This window comes from Sus scrofa, chromosome 1, assembly GCF_054392235.1.
Source record: "Sus scrofa isolate SSC_HxYL_T2T_F1_AM1 chromosome 1, Sscrofa_HxYL_maternal_Yorkshire_Landrace_v2.0, whole genome shotgun sequence".
Classification (NCBI taxonomy): Eukaryota; Metazoa; Chordata; class Mammalia; order Artiodactyla; family Suidae; genus Sus; species Sus scrofa.
Window position 1 is genome coordinate 156,416,134 of NC_139383.1, and position 26,341 is coordinate 156,442,474.

At 48.2% G+C, this 26,341-nt stretch overlaps 1 protein-coding gene across 5 annotated transcripts in view; it reads left to right on the forward strand.

Moving 5' to 3' along the window:
• The window catches only part of PCSK6 (proprotein convertase subtilisin/kexin type 6), a 188,512-nt gene that overhangs the window by 88,456 nt on the left and 73,715 nt on the right, over positions 1-26,341 (forward strand). For 3 of the 5 annotated variants that reach the window (XR_014840546.1, XM_021098939.2, XM_021098951.2), the window contains exons 7-10: positions 9,810-9,982; positions 16,187-16,399; positions 20,458-20,558; positions 24,395-24,498. Coding sequence is in view for 4 of the 5 variants with exons in the window: in XM_021098939.2 (XP_020954598.1) it covers positions 9,810-9,982; positions 16,187-16,399; positions 20,458-20,558; positions 24,395-24,498 (591 nt within the window). In the remaining variant the exon portion in view is untranslated. Of the gene's footprint in view, positions 1-9,809; positions 9,983-16,183; positions 16,400-20,457; positions 20,559-24,394; positions 24,499-26,341 lie in introns of all 5 variants that reach the window. The other 2 variants (XM_021098934.2, XM_021098945.2) reach the window with 1 other exon arrangement.

Genomic DNA, 26,341 nt, shown 5'->3' on the forward strand with positions numbered 1-26,341 from the left:
ATAGATCTCCTGTTAGATCTTTTTCTATAGTTCCACAAGTCTCTGAGACTCTATTTGTTTTTCTTGAGAATTTGTTGTTGTTGTGTCTTGTTTTTTACTTTATCTTCTCTCTGTTTCTAAGACTGAGTAATTTCAGAGTTCCTGTCGTGGCGCAGTGGAAACGAATCCAATTAGGAACCATGAGGTTGCAGGTTCGATCCCTGGCCTCGCTCAGTGGGTTAAGCAACTGGTGTGGCCGTGAGCTGTGGTGTAGGTAGCAGACATGGCTCAGATCTGATGTTGCTCTGGCTGTGTGTAGGCTGGCAGCTGTAGCTCTGATTGGACCCCTAGCCTGGGAACCGCCATATGCTGCAGGTGCGGTCCTAAAAAGATTAAAAAAAAAAAAAAGATTGGGTCATTTCCATTGTTCTACCTGCAGTTCACTCTTATTTCCCTCTGTTGCCTGCATTCTGTTGTTGAGGCTATTCCCTAAGTTTTTTATTTTGATTGCTGTATTTTTAATTCTAACATTTCTACTTGGTTCTTTCTGATGTCTTCTATTTATTTGCTGAGTCTTTCTGTTTCTTTATTGAGGCTTTATATTTTGTCATTCATTTCAAGCATATTTGTCACTGCTTATAAAAGCATTTTTATTATGGCTGCTTTATTATCTTTGCCAGATAGTTCTGACATCCCTGTTAGCTTAGTGTTGGTATCTGTTGATTATCTTATTCCATTTGAGATCTTACCAGCTCTTGATACGATGTGTGATTTCACTTGAAACCTGTACATGTTTGTATTCTATTATGAAGTTCTGGTTCTATTTCTACCTGTTTAGATGGCTTCCTCTGACACTGCTAGGTAGGGAACAGGGGCCCACTGCTTCATTCTTGCCAGGTGTTTTGCCAGGCTGTTTACTTATCTACTGTTGACATCCGAGAGTGGGAGGGTTTCTCATCACTGCTGAGCAGGGATGGGAGTTGCAGTTCCCCATGTGGCCTCTGTTGACACTGCTGTGGGGTCATCTTATTATTATGGTTGATGATGAAAATCCTGACTCTTCACCAGACCCTTGATACCACTAGACAGCTGTGGGGAGGAGGAGAGGAACACGTTTTGACTGCCAGGTAAGGTGGAAGGCCAGGATCCCATGGGGTCTTCACTGATACCATGGGAATGAGGTTCTTTTTTGATTGGCAGGGGAAAAGTCCTGCCTTACTTGCTCTTTTCTGGCATCAGCTGTTTGGGCACCTCTTTAGGGACTTGCAAGGGTGAAAGTGTAACCTCCTTGCTTCATCCATTGCTGCTGTGAGCAGGGGTGATATCCCAGTGTTGTCTGTGGTGTTTGGCTAGAGTGGTTATTGTGTCAAACGCTTCTGTTTTGCTGGACTGCCCTTTCCTGGTGCTTTGACTAGAAGGAACAGGTTACTGTTTGTACTTTTTATTGGTCTGCTTCCATAGGCACTTCTAGGTTGCCAGCATCTTCATCTCCATGTCTCGAACACGTGAGGCAAAAGAGTCCCAGGGAACTCAGCACCATCTTGCTCTTGGGTCCTGAGGTCCCTAGCTGGCCTGCCTTCTCCTCTCCCCATTTCAGTCTTATGTTTGCTTCATATATAATGTCGCGGGTTTTGGCTTTTCTTAGTAGGAAGTGCTTCAACTCCATCTTTCTGGAAATATACATCCTCTAATTGATTTTTAACAGAAGCAATACCTTCTTGCATCAGTTAAAGGATATTAATGATGCTTATTTTGAAGTTTTTTTTCCTGCATTTGCTGTATTAATCCTGTCTCCTTGGGCTCATCTGATTTCTTTTTATTGTTTATTGCATTTTCTTTAGCTTTTTTTTTTTTCTTACATAATAAATTTAATTTTTTTTAATTTTTTTTTTAATTTTCCCACTGTACAGCAAGGGGGTCAGGTATCCTTACATGTATACATTAAAATTACATTTTTCCCCCACCCTTTCTTCTGTTGCATTCTTTAGCTTTTTAATTGGGTGGTTCTCTTTCTCGATCCTGATTTTCCTCTGATATTTGCTGATTCTTGGCTGTCCACTCCTGTTTGGCTGTGGTGGTTGTCGGGTCTGATGGGTGGGCTGTGAGATGTGGAGGAGAGGGCCTGCTGCTGGGTGACGTTGTTCCTGGCAGGGGGATGGGTGGACTCCCCTTCCCCAGGCACTGTCCTGCCTCTCTGGCCTCAGTGCCTCTTTCATGGCATTAGCCTCTGAAGAAAGCCTGCGGCCCACTCTCAGCACAGAGGGCCATGTGCTCAGGGCCCTCCTGCCCTTCACCTCAGGCACTGCTCTCACCTCAGCAGCAGCCTTCTCCACCAGCAGCTGCCTCTTCCCGTCTGCTTGCTATCTTCCCACAGCTCCTCAGAACATCTCATCTGCTAGTCTCATTTCCCAGGAATGTTACAGATTTGTTCATTTTTTTTTTTCTTTTTCATGCTATTTCTAGGGATTTGGGCCCTGAGTAGAAAAGGAGCAAGCCCTCAGCTTTTCTTTCATGGTCCCAGCTCCTTAGTATTATGATGGCAGTAAGTGCTATCGCTGGTTGCTATTAGTTGTCACATACTAGTCCAGACACGTATACTCTTCTTTGCATCTGATCCTCAGAATGTTTATGCAAGTTGGATGTTATTACAGCCATCTCACACCAGGGGAAACCGACAGTCAGAGGGGTTGCCTCCCACATCCAGGTCCACATAGCTGTTAGGAGGCAGAGCCGGGATGTGAACTCAGGCTTACTGACCTGAAGCCTGGGTTGTCCCTTTGCAGCCGTGGCTCGCTGATGCTGGGACATAGGTGGTGACTGGATGAGCACAGCTACCAAGCCCTGTGAACAAGAACAGAAGTGGAAAAGGAGGGTCTGTGGTGCACAATGTATTCTTTTCCTTGAGCAAAGTCATATTCCTTCCAGAGATAATCTGACCTTGCTTCTCTCTCTTGGCCTAAAATATAATAAGTTGTGCTTTTTATCCTCCCTCTGATATTGGGAATAACATAGGAGGATAAAGAGCAAGGATGGCGGGCCTCCTTCCTGCCCTCTCTTCTCACTCAACCTTTCTTCACTTTCTCTCTACTCTCCCCCCACCCCCCACTGCTCTTTAATTTCAGCCCGGGAGTTCCCATCGTGGTGCGGCAGAAACAAATCCAACCAGGAGCCGTGAGGTTGCGGGTTCGATCCCTGGCCTCGCTTAGTGGGTTAAGGATCCAGCGTAGCTGTGGCTGTGGCATAGGCCGGCAGCTGTAGCTCTGATTGGACCCCTAGCCTGGGAGCCTCCATATGCCATGGGTGTGGCCCTAAAATAAAAAAAAAAAAAATTTTAGCCCTGTGTTTAGTGTTCCCTGTCTCAACTCCCTGTAAAGTTCCTTCCTTCTTATCCCATCTGCTCCTGGTCAGCATTGGTGGTGGGTGGCCTCAGACCTGGCTGCATCCACCAGCCTTCAGTTTCTCATCCTCATCCTTAACTCACCTATCAGGTGAGGTCCTGGGACAGAACCCTCCCTGCCAGTGCCTTGAGGGGTGTGAAGGCCCCGCCTAGCCTACAGGCTGTGGTCTGAGCCTGCCACCACATCAGGTCCTGCTGGCCTCAGGGTGCCTCCCAGAGTCCCAAGACAGGCTTTGGGGGGAGCCAGATGTCCACCCCCCACCCCAGCCTGCTCTGTCAGGGAACCTGTGGGACAGACCAATGAAGTCTTTATCCCTTTAAGTTTAGGGGGCAGCTGCTTTGGCAAGTTCCTCACCTGAGCTGATGTCTAATGAGATTCAGACACTCCTGAGGCAGGATGGTGTCACAGCAGTTTTGGTACAACCTGTCCTGTGTCCAGCTCAGAGAAGCATTGCCAGCCCAAGGGACAGATCCCAAGGCCGCTTGGGAGCAAGGCTCTGAGTGGTTGCCAGGACCCCCTTCCAGGTCTGGCAGATGCTCTGAAACAGAAAAGCTGCCTGCTCAAGCTTCAGGAAGGACAGAGCATATGCATCTTTTCAGCCTCCTTCCTCTGCTTCTAGGAAGGAAAAGTACACATTCCTGTTGGTGTTTTCATTCCATGTTTTGATTGGGAAACTGAATCATGTTTTTCCTTTCATAAACATGAGAATGTTAAGTACATTATAGCTAAATTAATCCATGCCCATAAATTAGTTAATTATGTTAATTCTGAGTCACAGAATTCAGTCTCATTAGTGTTTCCATTAAGCAGTTTAGACTTATGAGCATTTTAAGAGGACAGTTTAAGCTACATATTAATCTTCAAAGGTCCCAAGTGCATTTTCAACTGCAGTAGGATTTAAAATGCATTGGGAGGTTTGAGGAGATTTAGTGACTATGGGCAGCTCCAGCTCCCACATTCCCATCAAAGGCCCCACCTGCTGGATCTGAGCACCCCTGGGCCTGAGAGGAGCTCGGGAAGGAGGAGCAGGACAAGCATGGTCACGCCCCATCACTGTCTCTTGGTGGCCACACCCTCTCCACTTCCTCTAGGGCTCCTTGCTGTCCCCATTTGCAGGGTAGATATATGGGTGTCCCATCTGGCCCCAGAGCATGCTGTTATGTCCTGTGTCCCAGGCTGCCAGCTCTCACTGAATTGCTGTGTGCCCTGGACAATTCACTGTTGTTCTCTGGCGCCTGGTCTCTGTTGGAGGAAATGTGAAAGTCAGTCTAGGTTTCAGATCTCTAGAGAATTGCTGAGGTTCTTCCACTTTTTACTGTTCTCTTAAAAATCAGCAGAAGGTTTCATTGTTATTTAGGTATGATAGGGCCAACAGATCAGGAGGCAATGGCCAGTGCACTGAGTTTGTTTTTTCGGTTGGTTGTTTGTTTTGGTTTTTTCCTTTTTTGGCACCCCCACAGCATATGGTGTTCCCAGACCAGGGATCAGATCTGAGTTACAGTGGCAACCTAAGCCAGAGCTATGGCAATGCAGATCCTTAACCCACTATGCCAGGCCGGAGATTGAACCCGCATCCCAGTACTCCCAAGACACTGCTGATCCTCTTGCCCCACAGCCAGAATTCCGTTGTACCGAGTTTGTTACTCATAGTTCCCAAGAGGAGGGATTTTGCCTTGCATGTGGGACAGATGGGGAAGCACCAGGGTTGGTCAGGAGGCAGAGGGAGGAAGGGAACCCGTGGGTTGCAGCCATTATTATGGTTTCTATAGGAAAGATTGGGTGAGGCAAGTTTAGGATTGGCTAGTTTGTATCTTCTCAGGGCTTTGGGGTTTTGGGGCCATCTCTAGTTGTCTGATACTTAGACCTAAGCTGATTAGGGCAGGTGGAGAATGGCCCAGAGTCTGGGAACCCCATGAAGAGGGTGGTTGGAGGTGTGGACTCTGGATTGGTTGGTGTGCACAGAAAAGACCTGCTCCTGGGGGAGGTCTATACCATCTCTAGGAACTGACAGCCCTCAGGGCGGTCATGTCAGTCCCTCCAGGGTCACCAAGGCCCCAAGATGTCAAAGCATCCGAATACAGAAAGTAAAACACACGATTACTGTAAGACCTCCCTAGGAGGGGCCCTGTGTCATTGGCTCAGGGCTCCACGGCAGGACATGCCCATGAGTTTCCTGGTGCACTGCTGGCTAATGCTGCATTTCCAGTGCGGAAGCAGATCAGGAACAGAGCAGGAGGCCAAGGGGGGCTTGGCTTGGTTGTCAGCCACTGGTCTCCAAGCACTTCATGTGACAATGGTGAATGCATATGTGCCCCACAACTTGGCAGACTCCGTCCCACCCCACCCCCACCCACCCCCTGGGTTCTAGAAGGAGGCTGTCATGTCTGGGCATGTTTAGAGATGTGAGAGCCCTGTTTGTCTTAGGCCATAATGAAAGTTAACAGAAACCTTTTAGGTTTGTAGCATTTCTAAACAACTGTTGAAACTTCCCTTGGCCCAGAATGGCGATTGGTAGAACAGAATGTACTGGAGGTAGTGGGAGAAAAAACCTAACAACCAAAACCCAATTCTCTGTGGATTTACTAAAATCAACTCAAGATTAATGAACAAAATTTGTTGGGGAGGCCTATTTGTCACACTCAGGAAGCTACAATCTAATTTTACTTGCCGCTGTTCATTGCTCTTGCATTGCTGTTCATTTGCTGAAGGCAAAATACATTACTTCTCAATAAACAAAGTGAGCCCAGCTGTCCTGCTCCTCTGTCTTCCACCAGTCAGTAACAACTGGCTGGGAGCTGACTTCTTGTGTTGTTGGGGGCTGTGTGTGTGTGTGTGTGTGTGTGTGTGTGTGTGTGTCCTTCCTCTGGCCTTTTTTTTTTTTCTTTCTTCTTTGGTTTACTAACAAAAATGTATATACCTTCTTCGTTCTAGAGGCTGTAAGGCCAAGATCAAGGCATTGGCAGATGGTTTTTTCCGAGGCCCCTCTGCTGGGCCAACAGACAGCTGCTTCTCCCTGTCTTCAAACAGTCATCCTTAGTCTGTGTGTTGTCTGTGTCGGAATTTCCTCGTCTTAAAAGGAGACCAGTTGTACTGGATGAGGGCCCACCCCTATGACCTCACTTCAGCTTAATTACCTCTTTAAAGGCTCTGTCTCCCTATACAGCACTCTGATCTCCCCGTTGCCTTTTTAACATGGAACATCTTCAGAAAGTTTTCTGGAGAGACGTCATGTCTCTGGCTGCTCTCCATGATCAACTGCACGTCCAGAGGTCGGCCTTGCATTGGAAGGTCTGTGGTTTGCAAAGTCGTAGCATAAATTAGAAGCAGGGGAGGGGCAGAAGGACGGGTCAGTATGATAAAAGTGTGGTTGTTTTTTTAACCTCATCTAGAGACTTGTAAAATCAAAAAAAAAAAAAAAAAAAGAGAGAGAGAGACTTGTAAAATCATTCCCTTCCTCAAGGTCTCTGGGGGCTCTGAACCCTTTTGGCTGTAGGCTAGTTTATGGAAAGCACCTGCTATTTCACACGAGGCCAATGTGAGATTCTTCCCTGGGTGCCAGGCTCTGCTGGGGACCTGAGCCCTGACAGCACTCTGAGGGGTTCACCCAAAGCAAACCCGCCAGACCTTGCAAAGCCCCACCTCCTCCTCCTTACACCCTCAGATGGGTGCTCAGAGTGGACTGGTCAGGTATGCTTACCCTATCCCCGGGATCCCTGAACCCAGCCCACAGCTCAGGTTGTGAGCACGGGGACAGCCAGGCATTGGTTCGCCATTCAGATGATCTGTCCACATTATTTTTATACCTGACAATTTATGGGAAATGGGTCTTTAGCTTTCATTAGAGAAATGATTACTGTTTTCTTCAATTTGGACTTTCCAGAGAGCCATTCACATTTAAAGCTAATATTGGAACAGCAGGTTTCCACTGAAAATATTTACCTCTTCCTTGTTGGCAACTTGTCAGTGTTGGAGAAAATACATGCTTCATGAAAATCCAAATACATTATGCCTTCTTTCTCACGCATCAGTCACCCTTCCTCCAAGGTGAGAAGCATCTTGAAAGGAGTTGGGAAATCATTCTGGTCTTTATGTTTTTACATATTTTTAGATTCTTCTGGCACCTTGTTCTTATTCAAAAATAGGCATTCCGACATCTATAACTTGTGTGGAGAAACCCTAGAATAGCAGGTTCAATGTTACCACTAGGATATCAGAATTGGTGTTGGTTGCCCGTGTGATTGGTGGGGTCTCTTGCCCTGGAAAGCCCATTGTCAGATATAAGGGCATAAAGAAAGCAGCGGTCATTTCTCAAAAAGCACAGGGCACCAGGGCTCAATGTATATTTCATTCTCTCAGCTACCCTGGAAGGTAAGTATTGTGGAAAACAAAGGCCCAGAGGATGTGAGACCCTGGCCCAGGTCACACGCAGCCCAGATTCCATCCCAGGACTCTGACTCTTGCTCTCTCTCCCCGCTCTGTGACCTGCTCTCTATCTTGCCCGGGGCCACACCTTTGATGCAACACAGCCAGTGTCTGGTACGTGTTACCTGTTACCGCCCTTCCTTGGGTTTGTGGCTCCAAGAGCACCTGGGCCCAGTGTCTCTGACACAGCCATGGAGACAGAGGCCCTGGGCTCACAGACCAGTGACCGGGAAGGGTGGAACTTTGGGCCCTGCCGACTCCTCTCGTCCACCCAGAAATCAGAAAGGATAAAGTACAATGAGCTGAGGCGACAGTGATGGCTCTGCCCTACATCAGAGGCCAAAAACCCAGAAAGCATTTGGCCCTCTTCAGAGGGAAATTGTTTCTTATCCTATTGAAATGAAAAACCTCTATTTATCGAAAGACACCATAACAAAGTGAGAAGACAAAGAAATGTCTGGGAGAAGATATTTATAACACATGTTACCAACCAAGATTAATTGCTAGTACAAGCAAAACTAAGCAGTATATTATTTTAAAATAGCATGTATACAATTGTATTAAAACACTAGTTTGTAAAGGCAATGGGATGACCAATCCCAGATTCTGAGCAGTTTCCTCCGTGAGGGGTATAGGTAGAGGCCCCAGTGGATCAAGTTCATATTTCACTGGGGGGAACTTCCTGGGTATCTGTTATTTTATTAGCCTTTATAACTGACATGTATGTGCCATGCCATCCTTAATACATGCCAAATAATGTACGTTTTAAAAATGAAGGTAAAAAGTAGATATTGTTAACAACCCCCAGAAGTAGGTTTTTCTCTTTCCATTTTTACAGATGGGAAAACAGGCTCAGGTCAGAGCTGCTAACATACATGTTGATTGCTTACCGCGTGCCGTACACTTTACATGAATCATGTTTTTTAGTGTGTAAGGCACCTCTATGGATACAATCACTTTCATCATTACAATTTATAGCAAACAGAAGCTTAGTGAGATAAGGTAGTTCCCACAGTCACTAACCGATTGCAAGCGATGGTCAAGACAGGGACATCCCCTGTGGCCTGCCCTGTCTCCTCCCATGGGCGAGGGGCCTCCTCCACAAGCCACTCCTCAGGAGCGGGTGACGGGGTGTCTCCCCCATGTGTCCTGTGGCACAGTCTCCATGCCTGAAAGATGGTGGCATCCTCGTGCCGTCCTGTCCCGGGTTCCTGAGGTTCTGTCTCTCTCGAGCAGCCATAACAAAATGCTACAGAGCAGGAAGCTCAAATAGCACGCATTATTTCTCATAGCGCTGGATCCACAGTCAAGGGGCAGGCTCATCGGGTCCCCTGGGAGGGTCCACTCCAAGACTAGCAGCCACCACCTTCTGTGTTGCCCCCAGTGGAGACACAGGAACAAGTTCTCAGCTGCCGTCTCTTCTCAGGGCGCTAATCCTGTCCCCAGGCTCCACCCTCTTGACCTCATCTAAACCTAAGTACCTCCTAAAAATCCCATCTCCAAATACCATCACCTTGGGGATTAGGACTTTGGCCTGTGAGTTGGGCTCGGGGTGGGGCATAAATATTCAGTCTGGAGCAGGTAGTGAAGAGAGGAAGGGAAATGAAGAGCCGGCAGCCAAAGCAGACAGTGTCGGAGTTTATCTCTGCTGTTCACTTACGGCCTTGCAGCTCTAAACAGATGGTTCTTCCAGTGACCGCAGCTCCATTCTCAGTCAGTGCCCATGTGAACAGCACTTCCACCTGGCTCTCAGCATTGTTGTTGAACTTCTAATGGTGCCCAGACTTAATCGTACTGTTGTGGTTTGGTTTTTTTTGTTGTTGGTTTTTTTTTTTTTTGCTGTGAATCTCTCTGACATTATTTGTGAGTGCAATTCCCAGGCTTTCAGAGCAGGAGTTTTCAGTTAGCTTGGTGTCCCACCTAAGCGTGGGGCCAAGGTGCTTTGCCCAGAGCCCCAGACATCTGTGTGGGATCACCATCTGCGTGGCTCTCAAAGGCCCGTGCTTTCAGGCATCCGCATGCTGGACGGCGACGTGACTGATGTGGTGGAGGCCAAGTCGCTGGGCATCAGACCCAACTACATCGACATTTACAGCGCCAGCTGGGGGCCAGACGACGACGGCAAGACAGTGGACGGGCCTGGCCGCCTGGCTAAACAGGCCTTCGAGTATGGCATTAAAAAGGTGTGAGTAACCCAGAGCTGCAGGGGAACTCTCGGGGTGGGGAATAGTGAAAATTTTTTAACAATTAAAAATCAGAAGAGTTCCCATCATGGCTCAGCAGAAAGGAATCTGACTCACATCCATGAGGATGCAGGTTGGATCCCTGGCCTCGCTCAGTGGGTTAAAGATCCAGTGTTGCCGTGAGTTATGGTGTAGGTCACGGATCTGGCTCAGATCCTGCATTGCTGTGGCTGTGGTGTAGGCTGGCAGCTGCAGCTCTGATTCCACCCCTAGCCTGGGAACTTCCATGTACCGAGGATGTGGTCCTAAAAAAAAAAAAAAAAATCAGAAGAACAAACGAACTTATTTATAAAACAGAAATAGACTCACAGACATAGAAAACAAACTTATGGTTTCCCAAAGGGGAAAGGAAGGGAGGGATAAAGTAGGAGTTTTCGACTAACAGATAGGTATATGCTACTATATATAAAATAGATAAGAAATAGATACATGCTACTGTACAGCATGGGGAATTATGCTCAGTATTTTGTGATAACCTGTAAGGGAAAAGAATCTGAAAAAGAATGTATATATATGTACATGTATAACTGAATCACTGTGCTGTACACCTGAAACTAACACAACATTGTAAGTCAAACATATTCCAGTTAAAAAAGAAAGAAAAAAATACAGAAGCCGAAAAGAAGTAAACTACTCTCAATCCTACAAACTCCATCTTCCACTCTTAAGTATTCTATGCATGTAGAAAGAACTGAGTTCACGCACCTTTTTTTTTTTCCTCTTTTTGGCTTTTTGCCTTTTTGCCTTTTCCAGGGCCACTCCGCCACTCCTGCGGCATATGGAGGTTCCCAGGCTAGGGGTCGAATCAGAGCTGTAGCCACCAGCCTACGCCACAGCCACAGCAACGCAGGATCCGATCCACATCTGTGACCTACACCACAGCTCACGGCAACACCAGATCCTTAACCCACTGAGCAAGGCCAGGGATCGAACCCGAAACCTCATGGTTCCTAGTCGGATTCATTAACCACTGCGCCATGACGGGAACTCCAGAGTTCACTCACCTTTTTAAAAAACAAATATGGGATCATATTCATGCTGTTTTCTAGTATGTCTTAAAAATAACCAACATGTCATATAGGTAAGGATAAATCTTATCACATAGGTAACAAATAAATTTGAGCAACACACAAAATCAGAGTGATAGAGGGAAGAGCCTCAAAATAGGACTGGGATGGCCCTACTGTGCCAGGGACAGAGTGAGGAAGAAGTCGTTTAGGGGCTCAGGGGAGGGACTGTTTGCCAATCAGAGCAGAAAGATATCACCCGAGTACAAAGTAGCTGTGCCCCCTGGTCACTGACCAGCCCCTGAACTCTGCCTTGGAGCCTGACTGCCTCTGGCCAAGGGGTATGTGCAAATGGGTGGGGGGTGGTCCTAGACGCCCACCTGGCCTGTTATTGGCCTGAGCAGGTGGAAGGGATGTCTGGGTCTCAGCCCACCTGCCCACAAGCACACCCAGCCGTGGAGCTCTCTTCATCCATTATGGGGTGTGCACTAACCCAGCATCCCGGAGCAGAGAGCCTTGGTCGTGTTGCCTCCTGCCAGCACACGCCCAGTGTGTTTAGAATGCTTGGGTGGAACCCCATCAGGGACTAAGCAGAGCAAACATTTGAGTGCAGGTGGCCATTGGCTGAGGGGAGCAAAGGAGGCTGGCAGGCTCCTCCCAGGAGGCCCAGCCCCAGTCACTCTGTGGCCATCCATTCTGGGTCCTGAGTCAGAAAGGCCAGGAGCGGGAGGAGGGCTTGGAGGTGGCCCAGCAGGGTGGCAATGGCAGATTTCTGGGCGAGGACAGCTTCTTGGAGCACATACGGAACTGTGGTCGGCATCCGGGTGGCCCTGGGTGGCCTGGCAATGCTGGCAGGGTTCAGGCAGAAAGCCCAGGCATCCCCAAGGCAGCATTTATGCCTTTGACGTCCCTATGGGTGACAGGACAGTGGGGCCGGGTCAAGCCTGTTTTATTATTTATGTTTTTAAACATTTTAAAAAGTTCTTATCGTAAATGCTGTACCATGATTAACATGTGGTTATTTAATAAATCGGATAATACCAATACCAAACTCAACACATCCAGAAAAGCAATCAAATCATATTATTTGGATTATAATTGAAAGGATTATATTGAAAGGAGTCCTTGTCTCCCTCTGCCCATCTCTCATCGTGCCGCCCCGCAGAGGAGCAATCAATAATTTTCTTTTTCTGAATAATACGATTTGATTGCTTTTCTGGATGTATTGAGTTTGGTTACTTTCTATTAATTTTCTGTTATGGGGGTGGAGTATTTATCTTTTAGAGTGCCTCCACCCCAGCCACCAGGGCCTCCCCGCCATTTCCTCTCACCTCCCAAGTTCCACCCTCAGACCCCGTGGTCCTACACCTCCAGGTCAGGTTAGCCTGGCCTTGGCCTCCTCCTCCCAGCTGCTCAGAGGTTGCATAGAAGCAAGTGACCCAAATCAGAGTGTCCATTCTTATGTCCTTCAGAGCTCCATACTCATCCCCGACATCCAATGAGAGATAAGGAAATGGGGAGCAGTGTAGACACACCACAGGTCTGAGTTTTGGCCTTGTGCACGTTCTTGGGACACCAGCCAGTTCCCTTTGTCCTCACAACTCCTAGAAAACCCAATGGCTGCTTTGGTCAGGTGGCTGGGCACCTGAGCTGTGCCAGGTGCTGGCCCAGAGGTGCTGGAAGGTTTGGACGTGGCCAAATATAAAACCTCATCCCAATACTCAGCTTTCCCAGCCCACTAGGTCACTTGGATCGCACTCTTTTTTTCTTTTTTTTTTTTTTTTAGGGCCGCACCCAGGCATGTGGAGGTTCCCAGGTCAGGGGCCCAATCGGAGCTATAGCTGCCAGCCTTTGCCACAGCCACAGACAGCAATGCGGAATCTGATCCACGTCTGTGACCTACACCATAGCTCAAGGCAATGTCAGATCCTTAACCCACTGAGCAAGGCCAGGGATCAAACCTGTGTCCTCATGTATGCTAGTTGGGTTCGTTAACCACTGAGCCAGGACGGGAACTCCTTTTTTTTTTTTTTTTTTTTTAATGAGAATTGCAACGTTTATTTCAGGTTCTCTCTTGTTGGGGGGCCGGTGTTTTTTTTTTTTTCTTTTTATGCCACACAGGCAATGTGTGGAAGTTCCTGGGCCAGGGATCAAACCTATGCCACATGACAGCAACCAGAGTCACAGTGGTGAGAACACAGGGCCCTCAACCCACTAGGCCATCAGCAAACTCCCTGGATCTCACTCTTGATAGCAAGTGAAACCTCCTAAAAATTAAGCTTAATTTGAGCTGTAAGTTAGAGATTGCACTTTGTGCCTGGAAAGATACTGCTTTGAATGGTATGAGTCCTGAAGCTCTGTCATTTCTACGAGATGATCTCTAAAGATTTTGAGGTCTTAGGACAGGGGCCCTATTTCAAGGAGAGGTGAGAATTGTTTTCACATGGTTTTTGGGTTCTCAGTGTCACTTCAGCTGGTGTTGGTGAAGCCCCTGCAGGCTTTGGAGAGTCTGGAGCTGCAGAGGGAGGGGCTCTGGCTCCTGCATGCTGAGCAGCACCAGCTTCATCCAGCCCCCAAGGGAGTAAAGAAGGTGAAGAGGGAGGGGACCATGTGGTTACCCATCATTCTTGTCACTATTTCTTGAAATACTGAGGTTCTTTCTTTCTTTCTTTTTTTTTTTAATGTCATTCTGAATAAAATATGTCAGATAGGGGACCTTAAATTGCAGCTGTCTGAAGTTGTCACTGAAAATCTTCCTAGAAATTTGATGATCTCAAATCGAACTTCATTCTCCCATCTGTTTTTCCTCCTCAATGCCCCATTTGTCACCTAGAATCTTTTTCTGTAAAATCTGACTTCAGCTTCAGTAGCTGATGTGGTTTGGTGATAGGAAACATCAAACACCATAGTTTGGCATAAAGATGTGTTTGATGTTGGTCCTCTGGTGGCTTGGCACCTAGAAAGGAAGGTTCATTGTCATTGTGACTGAAAGTACTGGCCTTGTCCAGATGCTGGGCGTTTGCTAGCCCTCTGAGTCCATGGATGAGCTTTCTGCTTCCCAGGCAAAATGCTAAAATGTGTTCTGTTGGGGTTGAGTATGTGACTTCCCTGAACAGGAGTGCAAGTTCACAGCTGGGGTTGAGCCTCTGTCCTGTGGCTCCCAGATGAGCCAAAGACCTGGAGAGTGAAACGCAGTCCTCAGAGACAGAGAAGACATGTCCTTATACCTCGGATCTGGGTATTTCCTCTCATTCTTACACTGTTTCCGGGAAACTTTTTCCAGGAGGGAAAGAGGGGGCTTTGGATATCTGGACGCCTGTGAGAACTCATTGGTCTAGTAGTTCCTGCAAAATGCAAGGTGAAGAGATGCAAGTCTTTGGCATTGAGGCCCTTATTAGCCAAAGTGGGGTCCCAAGCAGCAGTTCTGGCATCACCTGGGAGCTTGTTAGAAACGCTGATCCTCAGGCTCACCGGGGCCAGCTGAGTCCAAGTCTGCAATGTAGCAAGACCCCTAGTGATTCTCCTCATAGGAGCGAGGAGGGCTGTTTGAGGCTGGTCTCTGTGCTGCTAGAGTGGGAAGGTTGCTTGTCCCACTTTGCAAAACGATAGTCTCTTATAAATATTTCGGGTGAGGTGGGAAGTTGAAGGTAAAGGTGACTTAGCGATGCTTCTCTGAATAGAGAGAGGCTCTGATGGGTTGAACACCCTTCCATGTGGATTTTTGTTGCTGTGAACTAGCTTCTGATTAATCTTTTCCTGCAGGTAGTGATATACACAGACATACAAATGTACCTTTGTGTCTTTCTTCCAGAGGGTTGACCTTTTTGCTAAGTGTGATAACCCTTCTATTGAGCTGGTGACCATTCAGACAGGTCCGCCTTGGAGATGCGGGCAAATGAGTGGATGCAGCAGCTTTGAGCAGTGGAACTGGGCTCTCTTGAGAACCTCAGGTTGGAACTGGCAAGGGTGTTGGAGTGAAGATGAATTGGCACACTGTGTGGGACCTGTGGTCCCCTTGGCCCACGGAGTGGGGTGTCGTAGGGCTTCTGGAGCAAGCTGGTGCCCTCAGCCCAGGATAGACCTCAATTCCAAGGGCTTGTCATTCATCCAGTCAGAAGCAGGGCTTCAGTTGGACTTTACAGGGATTGCAGGATTTTATTGAAAGTTTGCTTTAAACTGGCCAGTTGTTGGGCCTAAGTGTCACTTTCCTCCCACATATTTGGAAGAAGATCCTTGGCAAGGATGTGGGAGCCACCAGCCCTGTGGGTCCAGCTTCACATGGGAATAGGTATTGACACTATTCTCTGGGGCTGGCTGTACCCTACCAGCAGGTCCAGGCTTTCAAACCAAATGGGTCTGAAACCGGTGATCTTCTTTAGCTGGTGTTTATGGCTGGGATGAGCACTTGGTTGGGTCTGAAATCATGGACCCTGTGTGCATGGAGTGGAATGGCTGCAGGAGCCTGCCCTGATCTTTCAGAAACTTGCTGGAACATGAAAACCTGTATACAAGTGAAGCCAGATTGGCAATCTGACTGCTTCAGTGCTGACTCTTCAGTGGAGACCCTGGGGTACTCTCCTAGGATGGCCACAGTCATTCTGGGCCATGACTGTTGTTTCCTCGGTCACAGGCCCTGCCCCTCTTTTCAGGTAGCTCACTCTCCAGGAATGGTGGATCTTCAGCTGGGTTTTCAGGAACTTTCACCCTCTTCCTCCCAGGAACAGCTCTTTCAATCCAGAAAAATTAATGTTATAAATTTAGCCATCAACTTTCATCTCAGGAATAATTGTGGCACTGCTTGGTCTTTTTGATCATGGGTCATTAGAGGGAAGTTATAGGCCTAACTCTGGAGTAGAGCAGCTTGTGTGAGGGCCTTGATTTTCCTGTGAAGAAGAGAGAGGGTTTTCTGGGCCAGCTCCTCAGCCTGGTCCTGTGATTCTGTGGTTTTAAGGCTGTCACCACAGACACGCTATTAAAAGTAAAAGCAGAGCCCACAGGCAGACCACATGCTCCGTGGCTTCAGTCTGGCCTCAACACATCCTTCTCAGACCCTCTTCAGGAGGAGGGGTCAGGCTGGGCTGAGACCACCCACCACAAGGGTCAGTGCCAGGCTGACGCCTGTCCTCTTCCCCAGCAGGGCCGGCAGGGCCTGGGCTCCATTTTCGTCTGGGCATCGGGGAACGGTGGCAGAGAGGGAGACCACTGCTCCTGCGACGGCTACACCAACAGCATCTACACCATCTCCGTAAGCAGCACAACCGAGAATGGCTATAAGCCGTGGTACCTGGAAGAGTGCGCGTCCACACTAGCCACCACCTACAGCAGTGGGGCCTTCTACGAGCGGAAAATCGTGAGTCCTATGCAGGGCAGGCACTGAAGCCCTGGGGGTGCACTTCTTATCCTGCTCACAGGAGGGTGACTTGGTCAGAGCAATTTGGACCAGGCCCAGGGCCCAGCCTCCCATCGGGGAGTTAGCTGGGTCTGGCCTTGAGGCAAACCCCATGCCCTTGGCAACCTTCCTCGGACCCTGCCTTTCTAATTTTGGCACAAAATACCAATTAAAACCCTCTCTGGCTTTAGGGATCTAAAAATACCCTTTAAGAATGGGTGCCTTCTCAGCATGGCGTCTCCATTTAGCTTTCTAAATTCTGTGGTCACAATCACTTGGCATCCAAGTGGCCAGTTTAGTTTCAACGTGTAAAGCATAGTGACAGAAAGTCCTAGTTCTATACTGAAACAGCTCAGAAACCCAGGTGTCCTTCTGGGTAACACTTTTCTGAACACTTTAGGTTGAGTCTTAAGTCATCAAAGTCTTATCTCACTTCAATGAACATAGTATAATTTATCTTTTTTTTTTTTGGTCTTTTTAGGGCTACACCCGTGGCATATGGTGGTTCCCAGGCTAGGGGGTCCAATTGGAGCTGTCACCGCCAGCCTACACCACAGCCACAGCAACTCGGGATCTGAGCCACGTCTGTGACCTATACCACAGCTCATGGCAGCACTGGATCCTTAAACCACTGAGCAAGGTCAGGGATCACACCTGGGTCCTCATGGATGCTAGTCAGGTTTGCTAACCACTGAGCCATGACGGAAACTCCTGCTTTATCTTTTAAAAAGTAATTTTTACTTTGGGATATGGGTGAAGTTTGTGTTCCTTCCTTCCCGAGGTGCTTTCCTACTTTAGAAAAAGCAAGACAGAGATCCTGCTGTGGTTCAGTGGTAATAAACCTGACTCGTATCCATGAGGATGCAGGTTCAATCCCTGGCCTCGCTCAGTGTGTTAAGGATCTGGCGTTGCCACGAGCTATGGTGTAGGCCAGCAGCTGCAACTCCGATTCGACCCCTGGCCTGGGAACTTCCATAGGCCGCTGGTGCAGCCCTAAAAAAAATTTAAAAAGGCAAGAGGGGAGGATTTCAAGTTGAAGTCAAGGCGGCATTCAAATGCAGAGTTGCTGAATTGGTTTTTAGATGTGTGAAACAGGAGACCATGGAGCTGGCCAGATGTGGTTTCACTTGAAAACCCACTAGCACCTTTTTGTTTCTCTTGCTGCTTGGCCACATCTAGAGGCGTTCTTTGCAGACGTAGCTTTACGTTTTTCTGTGGGAGCATGCCGGTCCCCTGCTCTCAGTTCTGCTCTGCACCAGCTGAAAGTTCAGCCTCAGTCATTCTACTGCCAGCCTGGTAGTGGCCCAGGCTGGTTAGCAGAGTTATTCATTTTTTATTTTCCTTTGCTTCTGGAGTACGTACCCCTGGACGGGGCCAAGGTTCTGAATGGTGTCCTGTTCATTTAGGAATCTAGCTCGTTTGGACATGGACTTGCTGGAGTCTTGTTGAGCAGAACCTGACAGAGGCCTGGGGCCGGAGGTGGGCAGGAAGATGCCGTGTGCCAGGCTCCATGCTGGGCAGATGGAGTTTCCCATCCTGGGAGCAGGGCCTACAGTTTTATTTGCTTAATGAATCACACTGTGGGGGAGGCACACACCTTCACTACGAAATGCCGTAAATTATTTTTCTTTTTTTAAGAAATTCTCGGAGTTCCCGTCATAGCTCAGTGGTTAACAAATCCGACTAGGAACCATGAGGTTGTGGGTTCCACCCCTGGCCTTGCTTGGTGGGTTAAGGATCCGGCGTTGCCGTGAGCTGTGGTGTAGGTCGCAGACGCGGCTCGGATCCTGCATTGCTGTGGCTGTGGCATAGGCTGGCAGCTATAGCTCCGCTTGGACCCCTAGCCTGGAAACCTCCATATGCTGCAGGAGTGGCCCAAGAAATGGCAAAAAAAGACAAAAAAAAAAAAAAAGAAGAAGAAGAAAGAAATTCTCTTCGCTGAGCCCTCACATATGGGAAGAAGGGCGTTGGGAGATAGATGAAAGAGAAAAATCCTATTCAGTCGCATCTGCTTCCTGGACCACTTCCCTGATAGTATGGGTGGCGGGTTAGTTTGTTGTTCAGCTCAACCAGAACCAGGTGTTTGCTGAGTCCCCTTAGAGACCTGCAAGGGGATGAGCCCCCGTTACTCTGGATGGTGAGCAGCTTGTGTCTGCCAAGTTCTGGCAGGCGTCGGATGGAAACTGAAGCTCAGCCCCTCAGCCTCTTCCATCCCTCTTGTCCAGCCAGTGTCGACCAGCATTCACCGTAGTGAGGGAATGTCCTGTGCTGAGACAGGGCTCATGATGAAATAAGTGGCACCAAAAGCAGGCACCTGTCCCTTGTTCATTCACTCACTGAACCAAGTACCAAACACAATATCGGGTCTCAGGAGAGGGCTGCCTCCTTGGTTCAGCCATCCCCTCCCAGCAGGGAGGCCCTTTCTCTGAGGCTGGCTCACCAGCCATGGGCCTCACCTGCCCATACCCTCAGTTTCCTTCAGCGCCACCATTGACTGAGTACAGGTATGTGCCAGGTGCCAGCTATGACTTTCATAGAAGCCCCATGATGGAGGTGTGGTTAAGCTCACTTGCAGATAAAGATCCTGGGGTCAGAGAGGTTGCATCCTCATCCCTGCTCCTTTGCCCTCAGCTTCCTTCCCCGACGTCAAGGTGCCTCAGTCCTGCTGAACAAGTCCTCCTGGGGAGGAGGCCGGTCTCTGCCAGCATTCCTGTCGAATCTTCGTGTGTGTGTGTGTGTGTGTGTGTGTGTGTGTGTGTGGCACGGGCTGGATGCCTTTCAGTGGCAATTGCTGGCCCAGCAGAACTGTGATGAAGGAAGATGCTCTGTTTGAAGGAGGATCTGGATTGTCACCAGGCAGGGATTCTTTCCCAAGGGTTTTACAGCTGGGCTCATGGAGCCTTGCAGTTGGCCCGTGTATTAGTTTGCTGTTACCACCATAACAAATTATCCCCAGCTTAGCAGCTTGAAACAGCACAGATGTTCACAGTTCTGTACGTCAGAAGTACGGTAGCCTCCAGGAGGGCTATGGTCTGAGTCTCAGGAGGCTGAAGTCCAGGTGTTGACTGGGCTGTGTTCCTTTCCAGAGGCCCTCGGGGAGAAGCTGTTCATTGCTCATCCAGGTTGTTGGCAGTGTGTAGTTCCTTGTGGTTATAGGACTGAGCTCCCGTTTCCCTGAGGGCTGGCTGCCAAGGGCTGCTCCCAGCTTCTGCCGGCCACCCATGTTCCTTGGCTTGTGTCTCCTGTGCTCTCTTCAAAGCCAGAATGAGGGTCGGGTGCTCATCTCTCTGACAGACTTTCCAGGGCCCTATGATTACATTGGGCCCACCAGATAATCCAGGATAAATCCCTGTTTTAAGGTCAGCCAGTTAGCAGCCTTAATTCCAGCTGCAAAATGTATGAGAGTCACACTAGGGCTGGAATCCCATCCAACCCGGTAGATACTTCTCCTTTTCAGCTCAAAGAGAAGGTGCAGACAGGCTGAGCCATTTGAGGTCCAGAATCAGTGTCCCCCCTCCACCAAGGACACTCCAAGTATGGCTTCTCTTATAGCCAGAGCTGGGTACTTTGACATGCTGTCAACTACCCAAGGGGAACTCCTGGTAGAGAGTGGTCTTTGACCTTTTCTGACTGACCTATGACCTCTGGCACATGGTAGAAATGCTCTTTGGGCCACCTGGCACTTGAGTGCAATTCCTCCTGCTCTGAAGTCCAGGGTTGACTTGGGGGCTGTTGATGTGCGCCCAGGCAGGGGGTTCTTGCCACTGAGGCCCCTCTGTTTCATTCCATCTCTCTGTCGAGTCTCAGGGTGGCTAAGAGTGAGGGTGAGTGGCTCTGACCTCCTGTTTCCACCCCATGATCAGCCTGTGCCTGCAGGGAGTGCCAGATGCCAGACACAGAGGAAACCTCCCTTGCAGAGGTGTGTCTGCATAGTGCCTCTTCAGTCACCAAGGTCACACCTGCCCAGGGGCTGCGTCCTGAGTTGCCTCTGATCCAGCTTCTTGCTGCCCCCCAACCAGGTCACCACAGATCTGCGCCAGCGTTGCACCGATGGCCACACCGGGACCTCAGTCTCAGCCCCGATGGTGGCTGGCATCATTGCCTTGGCTTTGGAAGCAAAGTAAGTTCCCACCTGCCTTCCCTTCTTTTCCTTTTTTTAAAAAAGTTTTTATTGTAAGATACAGGTAGTATAAAATTTACCATTTAAACCATTTTTAGTGTGTAGTTCACTAAGCACATGCACTGTTGGGTAACTGTCGCCACCAGCCATCCACAGAATGTTATCACCTGTCCAGACTGAGGCCCTGCACCCATCAAACAGCTCCTTGATTGTCTGCCAGGGCCCCTGTAGCTAAAGACCACAGACAGGGCTTTGGCAGCAGAGTAGATGATCCAGTCTCGAGGCTAGATATCTGAGATCAAGCAGCTGGAGGGGCTGGTTTCTCCTGAGACCTCCCTCCTTGATGTGTAAATGGCATCTTCCCCCTGTGCCCTCATGTGGCTGTCTCTGTGTGTGCATTTAGATCCCTGTATGTGACACCAGTTGCAGTGAAGCAGGGCTCACCATCACGTCCCCATTTCACTTTATCCACCTCTTTAAAGACCCTCTCTCTCTCTCTCCCCATACAGTCACGTTCTAAGTAAGGTCTTAGGGGTCAGGGCTCAATGTGGAAATTTGGGCAAGGGACCCATTTTCAGCCCATAACACTCTCCATCTCCCTCCCTCGGCTCCTGGTTTTAGTTTCCATCTGTACAAATTTGACTCCTCTAGGGACTTCCAATGAGTGGAATCACACACTATTAGCCCGCGTGTGTCTGGCTGATCTCACTGAGCATCATGTCCTCAAGATTCATCCCTGTCGTAGCGGGTGTCAGCATTTCTTCCTTTTTAAGGTCCACATCCTTAGTGGTCATGAAGTGGCTCCTTCCCTTCTCTTCCTTTGTAGAGCTCACAGTCTCCTGCCCTTTGTAGGAGCACAAGGAGCTGCTGGGCCCGAGCCCCAAGCCCTCCTCTGCTTCCGCACTGCACACCCAAATCGCACTGTAGGCTGACAGCTAACCTTGATCAACTGTAGTTCATAAGTTGACAATACAGTGGGGATCTGTTGCAAGCTGAGTAAAAACGCTAGACTTGTTAGTGTGTGGAAGGGTCAGAAAAGAGAGTTTTTTCTGTTTTTGTTTTGTTTTTGAGTTTTTCAGTCTTGATGTCAAAAAACAGATTTTAGTTTAAATACCAAAATTGGCTTAGAACAACCCAGCTCTTTGAAGTAGTCATTTGCTATAGATGAGATTCTAAATGATTCAAAAGTCGTACTTGAGTTGCTGAAATCCTTCTAGTTATGTATGTTTGCTCGTTGATTCTCATCAAGAGAAAGAGTGTAAAACTCAAGTGCTACCTATTTAACAAAGAAACAGCTAAATATTTCAGACTTTCAAGCCAAAATATTAGCTTCTGTGCTCTGAGGCTCATTTTAAAAACGCAAAATCGTTACTTGTGTAAAAAGTTACATTCCCATACGTAGCAATTCATTTTCTTTCACTCCTTATTGGAAATAGGCAAGGAATTTTGGAATAGAAAATAATCCCATTTCATGCTGGATCGTCACATTAAACCTGGCCTCAGGTTTAAACTCTGCATTCTCCACCTCCCTCATCATTTCAGCAACACCCCCCGAGCCCAGAATTTTACAGGTGGCAAGTGAAGCAAACTTTGTTAGAAACGGTGTCAAGTTAGAGCCTTTAAACACATAGGATTGGTTGAAGAAGGAACCGGGTGTGACCCGGGGCCCTGCCTGATCTGAGGAGGTTTGGAGGCTGGGGGAGCTCAAAGGTCTGGACCATGCACCCGCTGCTCCTGCGAGCAGATCTTCCACTGTGGAAGGAGGCAGGGCAAAGCAAGTCCATCCCAGGAGAGAAGCTCTCAGGGGTGCAGGAGGCCTGCAGACAGTGTATCAGAAGGATGAGGAGGCTGCCTCATGCGTGAGGACATTCTGATAGCCGGCCACAGTTGGGGGCAGTCTTGATCTTCCCCATCCCTTTTTCATTCAAAAACATTTTAAACACCATTTCTTAGACGTGTCTCCCTACAGGTATATTTGTGACTTCATTACTACCATCAAAAATGAAATGGATTGCCTCCTAGTAGAATGATTTCTAACATCCTCCCTTTCTGTCATCAGCTCTGAAGCTCATGCTTCCCGTCACCTCTGCTGGGCCCCCAGGGGTGCTGGCTTTCTCCATCCTTGGTGGGCCCCATGGACATGAGCGGTGACAGTCCAGCCATGTAGGGGAAAGGGCTGCAGATGCATCTGCTGTCTGGACTCCAAAGCCCATGCCTGTGCCTCTCCCCCAGAGGACAAAGCCTTGGGCCACTTGGGACCTCAGAATCCTCCTCTAAAATGAGTTTGGTTGTGGTCCTCAGGAGGGGCTGTCAATAGGAGGAGGATGGTAGGTCAGCTTATACCAGGGAAAGTTCTAGAAACTGGACTGATAGAAATAGCTGGGATGAGGCAGCCAGGAGCCTAGAGACTGACTGGGGACCAGCCATGGCAGAGGGGACCAAGCACATGGTAGAGAAACCAGGGGAGGCCAGAGCTGGAACCTGGAGAGTGGGAGCCCCAAGGGAGGAGTACACATGTTCCCCAAGACTCAGGCCAGGGTGAGCTTCTAATAGGAAATAGGCAAAGACAGGGTATTTGTTGAGAAAGTAAAATAGGGCACCTGCTGTGAGAAATGGTGTGATGGCTCCTCAGTTCAACAAAGAATCACCACATGATCCAGCAGTCCCAGTTGTGGGTATACACCCAAAAGGGTTGAAAGCAGAGAGGAGAGATGTTTCACACATGTTTACAGCAGTATTACTCTCAATAGCCAAAAGGTGGAAGCAGCCCTGGTGTCCATGGATAGATGAATGCAGTCTGTACAGAGAGCGGAGTGTCGTTCAGCCTGGAAAAGGAAGGAGATTCCGACACACATAAGAACACAGATGGACAGGGAGCTCATCACGCTGAATGAACTAAGCCAGTCCCAGAAGGACTCACACTGCGTGATTCCACTTGAATGGTGCCTAGAGTCATCACATTCATAGAGACACATAAGGTGGGGGTGCCAGAGCTGGGAGGAGGGGTGGGGGGGGTCAGTGTTTAGTGAGCACAGAGGTTCAGTTGGTTAAGATAGACAGTGCAGAGATGGGTGAATAATACACTTCATGTCTCTGAAATGTACACTTAAAAACAGTTCAGATAAAGACTCTTTCTGTGCATTTGTAAACACACACACACAAAGATAATTGTGACGACTGCGGGTTGGGGAGGTGCTGTGCGAGAGGAGGTGGTGCAGGCCCCGCTCAAGGAGCGTACGTGCATGTCTGTGACCAGGTCCTAATGCTGTGGGCTGTTTTTGAGAGCTTCACTGTAAAAGGTTTCCTTGTTTTCAGAAGTGTTAGAAAGGCAGGAAAATGTATCTTAGACATTTGATCTATGCATTTTTAATAGTGGGTAAGTGTCCCCTTAATGAAATACATCTACTCTGCCCCCAAATGAATATATTATAAATGTAGAATTACTAAAATCTCAAATTCTAGGGCCTGGCAGGTGATGGCCGTGTGGGCTCTGGCACATGGGGCATTTGCTCATCATGGGAGGAGTAACCCAGATTCTCTCAACACTTACTGATCCATGAGTTTCCTAGAGAACGCAGGTGGAGCTGGGTGGCAAGGCTGTGCTTTACTGCTGGGGTTTTAGGTCACCCATTGTATTGTCTTATCTTGGGATTTAATCACTGGAAACCATTCCTTACAAAGAGGTTGTGAAGTAAACCATTGCCAAGGAGTGGAGCCTGTGGGGCTTCCTCCAGTCCAGGAGTGAGGCCGGCTGCTGACACCCCACCTCTGATGGGCCTGGCTGCCAGCATTTCTGATTGCTGTGAGCTACAGCTATCTGTTTTGTGTCATTGCAGCAGCCAGCTGACCTGGAGGGATGTCCAGCACCTGCTGGTGAAGACGTCCAGGCCGGCCCACCTCAAAGCAAACGACTGGAAGGTGAATGGTGCTGGTCATAAAGGTGCGGCCAAGACTCTGGGGCTGGGCGGGTCCACGCCCCCATCCTGGCAGGCCCTCTGATTGACCTCTGGGGACAGGAATTTCTCAAAAAGAATCCCCAAATAACATTAATTGTATGGCACAGGAATGAAAAGTATATATCCAGCAGTTTAAGATAAGTATCCTAAGGTCACTACAGTTCTGAGTTCCCTAAACTTCGTGACTTTCCCATCCAGGGACTACCTGTACCAGTATTGATTATAGCTCTCTTTAAATTGGCTTGCCTACTTTTTTTTTTACGTAAAGAAATATGTTTTAAAAGGAAACTCTGTTACATCCAGTTAATCATGGGTTTGAGGTATAGTTCTATTTTCTTCTAATGCACTTTAAAATGAATCCATAATTATTAAGATAAATGATGTTTGTTTATGTGCCACCTAAGGGCAACTTGCATTCTTAGCCCTGGGTAGCTCTATGATTTTGAAACTGGCCTTTGGTTTCCTCATCTATCCAATGAAGACATTGAGATAGTTATGTAAGTTACTATCTAACTATTAAACTTCTGTCAGCAAGCCCTTGTGTTTTAAAAGGGCTCTTCCCCAACACAGCCTAAGACAGACCCAGGTACCATGGAATAACCCACGGTCAGGGCTTATAACCCAGGTATTTTGAGCCTCTTTAGCAGGTAATTATAGGGCTGTGCCACCGGCTTTATCTTGCTTCTTATCAGAGATACTTGAAAAAGATGTACACTCAGCCATGGAATGTTACGGGATTTTTTTTTTTTTTCTCTTTTCTTTAACTCAGGTCCAGCTATTTCAACACCAAGCTTGATACTACTGTCTATAAAATGTAGGTCAAGCATTGTTACCCTGAGTCCAGGGTACATTCCTTTTAATAAGGAGGCCATTGATTAGGCCTGATACATCTTTGTTGCAGGAATGTTGGTGGCAGTGGCGTGCTGTAACAAGAGCTGACCTACATTTCAATTTCGGCCTAATTAAATAGGAAAAGAGATTGTATCTAGTTCTCGACCTTGCCTCTTAAATTTAACTTTGAAATTCTCCTTCATTGGCCAAGTTAAACACTGACTGGGGCCAGCCTGTGTATGCAATGCTATTTTCCCTGAGATCTCTGGAAATTCAGCAGGGAAAGCAAATGGCAAAAGAGTTCATGAACAGAGCCTTGTTTTATTGTGTTTATTGCACGTTGTAGTTTCACAAACCAAAGGGTCTCAGGTGCTTTGTTTTGTTTTTGGTTTTTTTTTTGTTTTTGGTTTTTTTTTGGTTTTTGTTTTTTTTGTTTTTTGTTTTGTCTTATTAGGGCTGCACCCATGGCATATGGAAGTTCCCAGGCTAGGGGGTGACCTGGCGCTTCAGCTGCCAGCCTATACCACACTCACAGCAACGTAGGATCTGAGCTGCGTCTTGTGGTCTACACAGTAGCTCACAGCAACACCAGATCCTTAACCCACTGAGTGAGGCCAAGGATCAAACCTGCATCCTCATGGATACTAGTCGGGCTCATTGCCACTGAACCACAATAGGGACTCCTCAGGTTTTGTTTTCCTTGTCTGGTTCAAGATTTGGGGAGTGCAAATGGCAAGAAGTCCCTTTAATACAAAGAAATTCATCCTCATCTTACAAAAAGAAAGTACTAGGCCTTCTCGACACTTCTTCTGCTTTGCATCAAAATGGGGTGTGTTTTCTGGCCCTCACTCTTGACCTGAAAGAGTTCAGTTCAGAGAGAGTGAGAGAAGCAGCTGGGACTTTGGAGCCATCCTCAGAAGGGCATGTTCTGCAGCCTGGGGCTCCCAGGACCTGGCCAGGGGCCCTTGCAGCCCTGAAGGGACACAGATGGTCTGT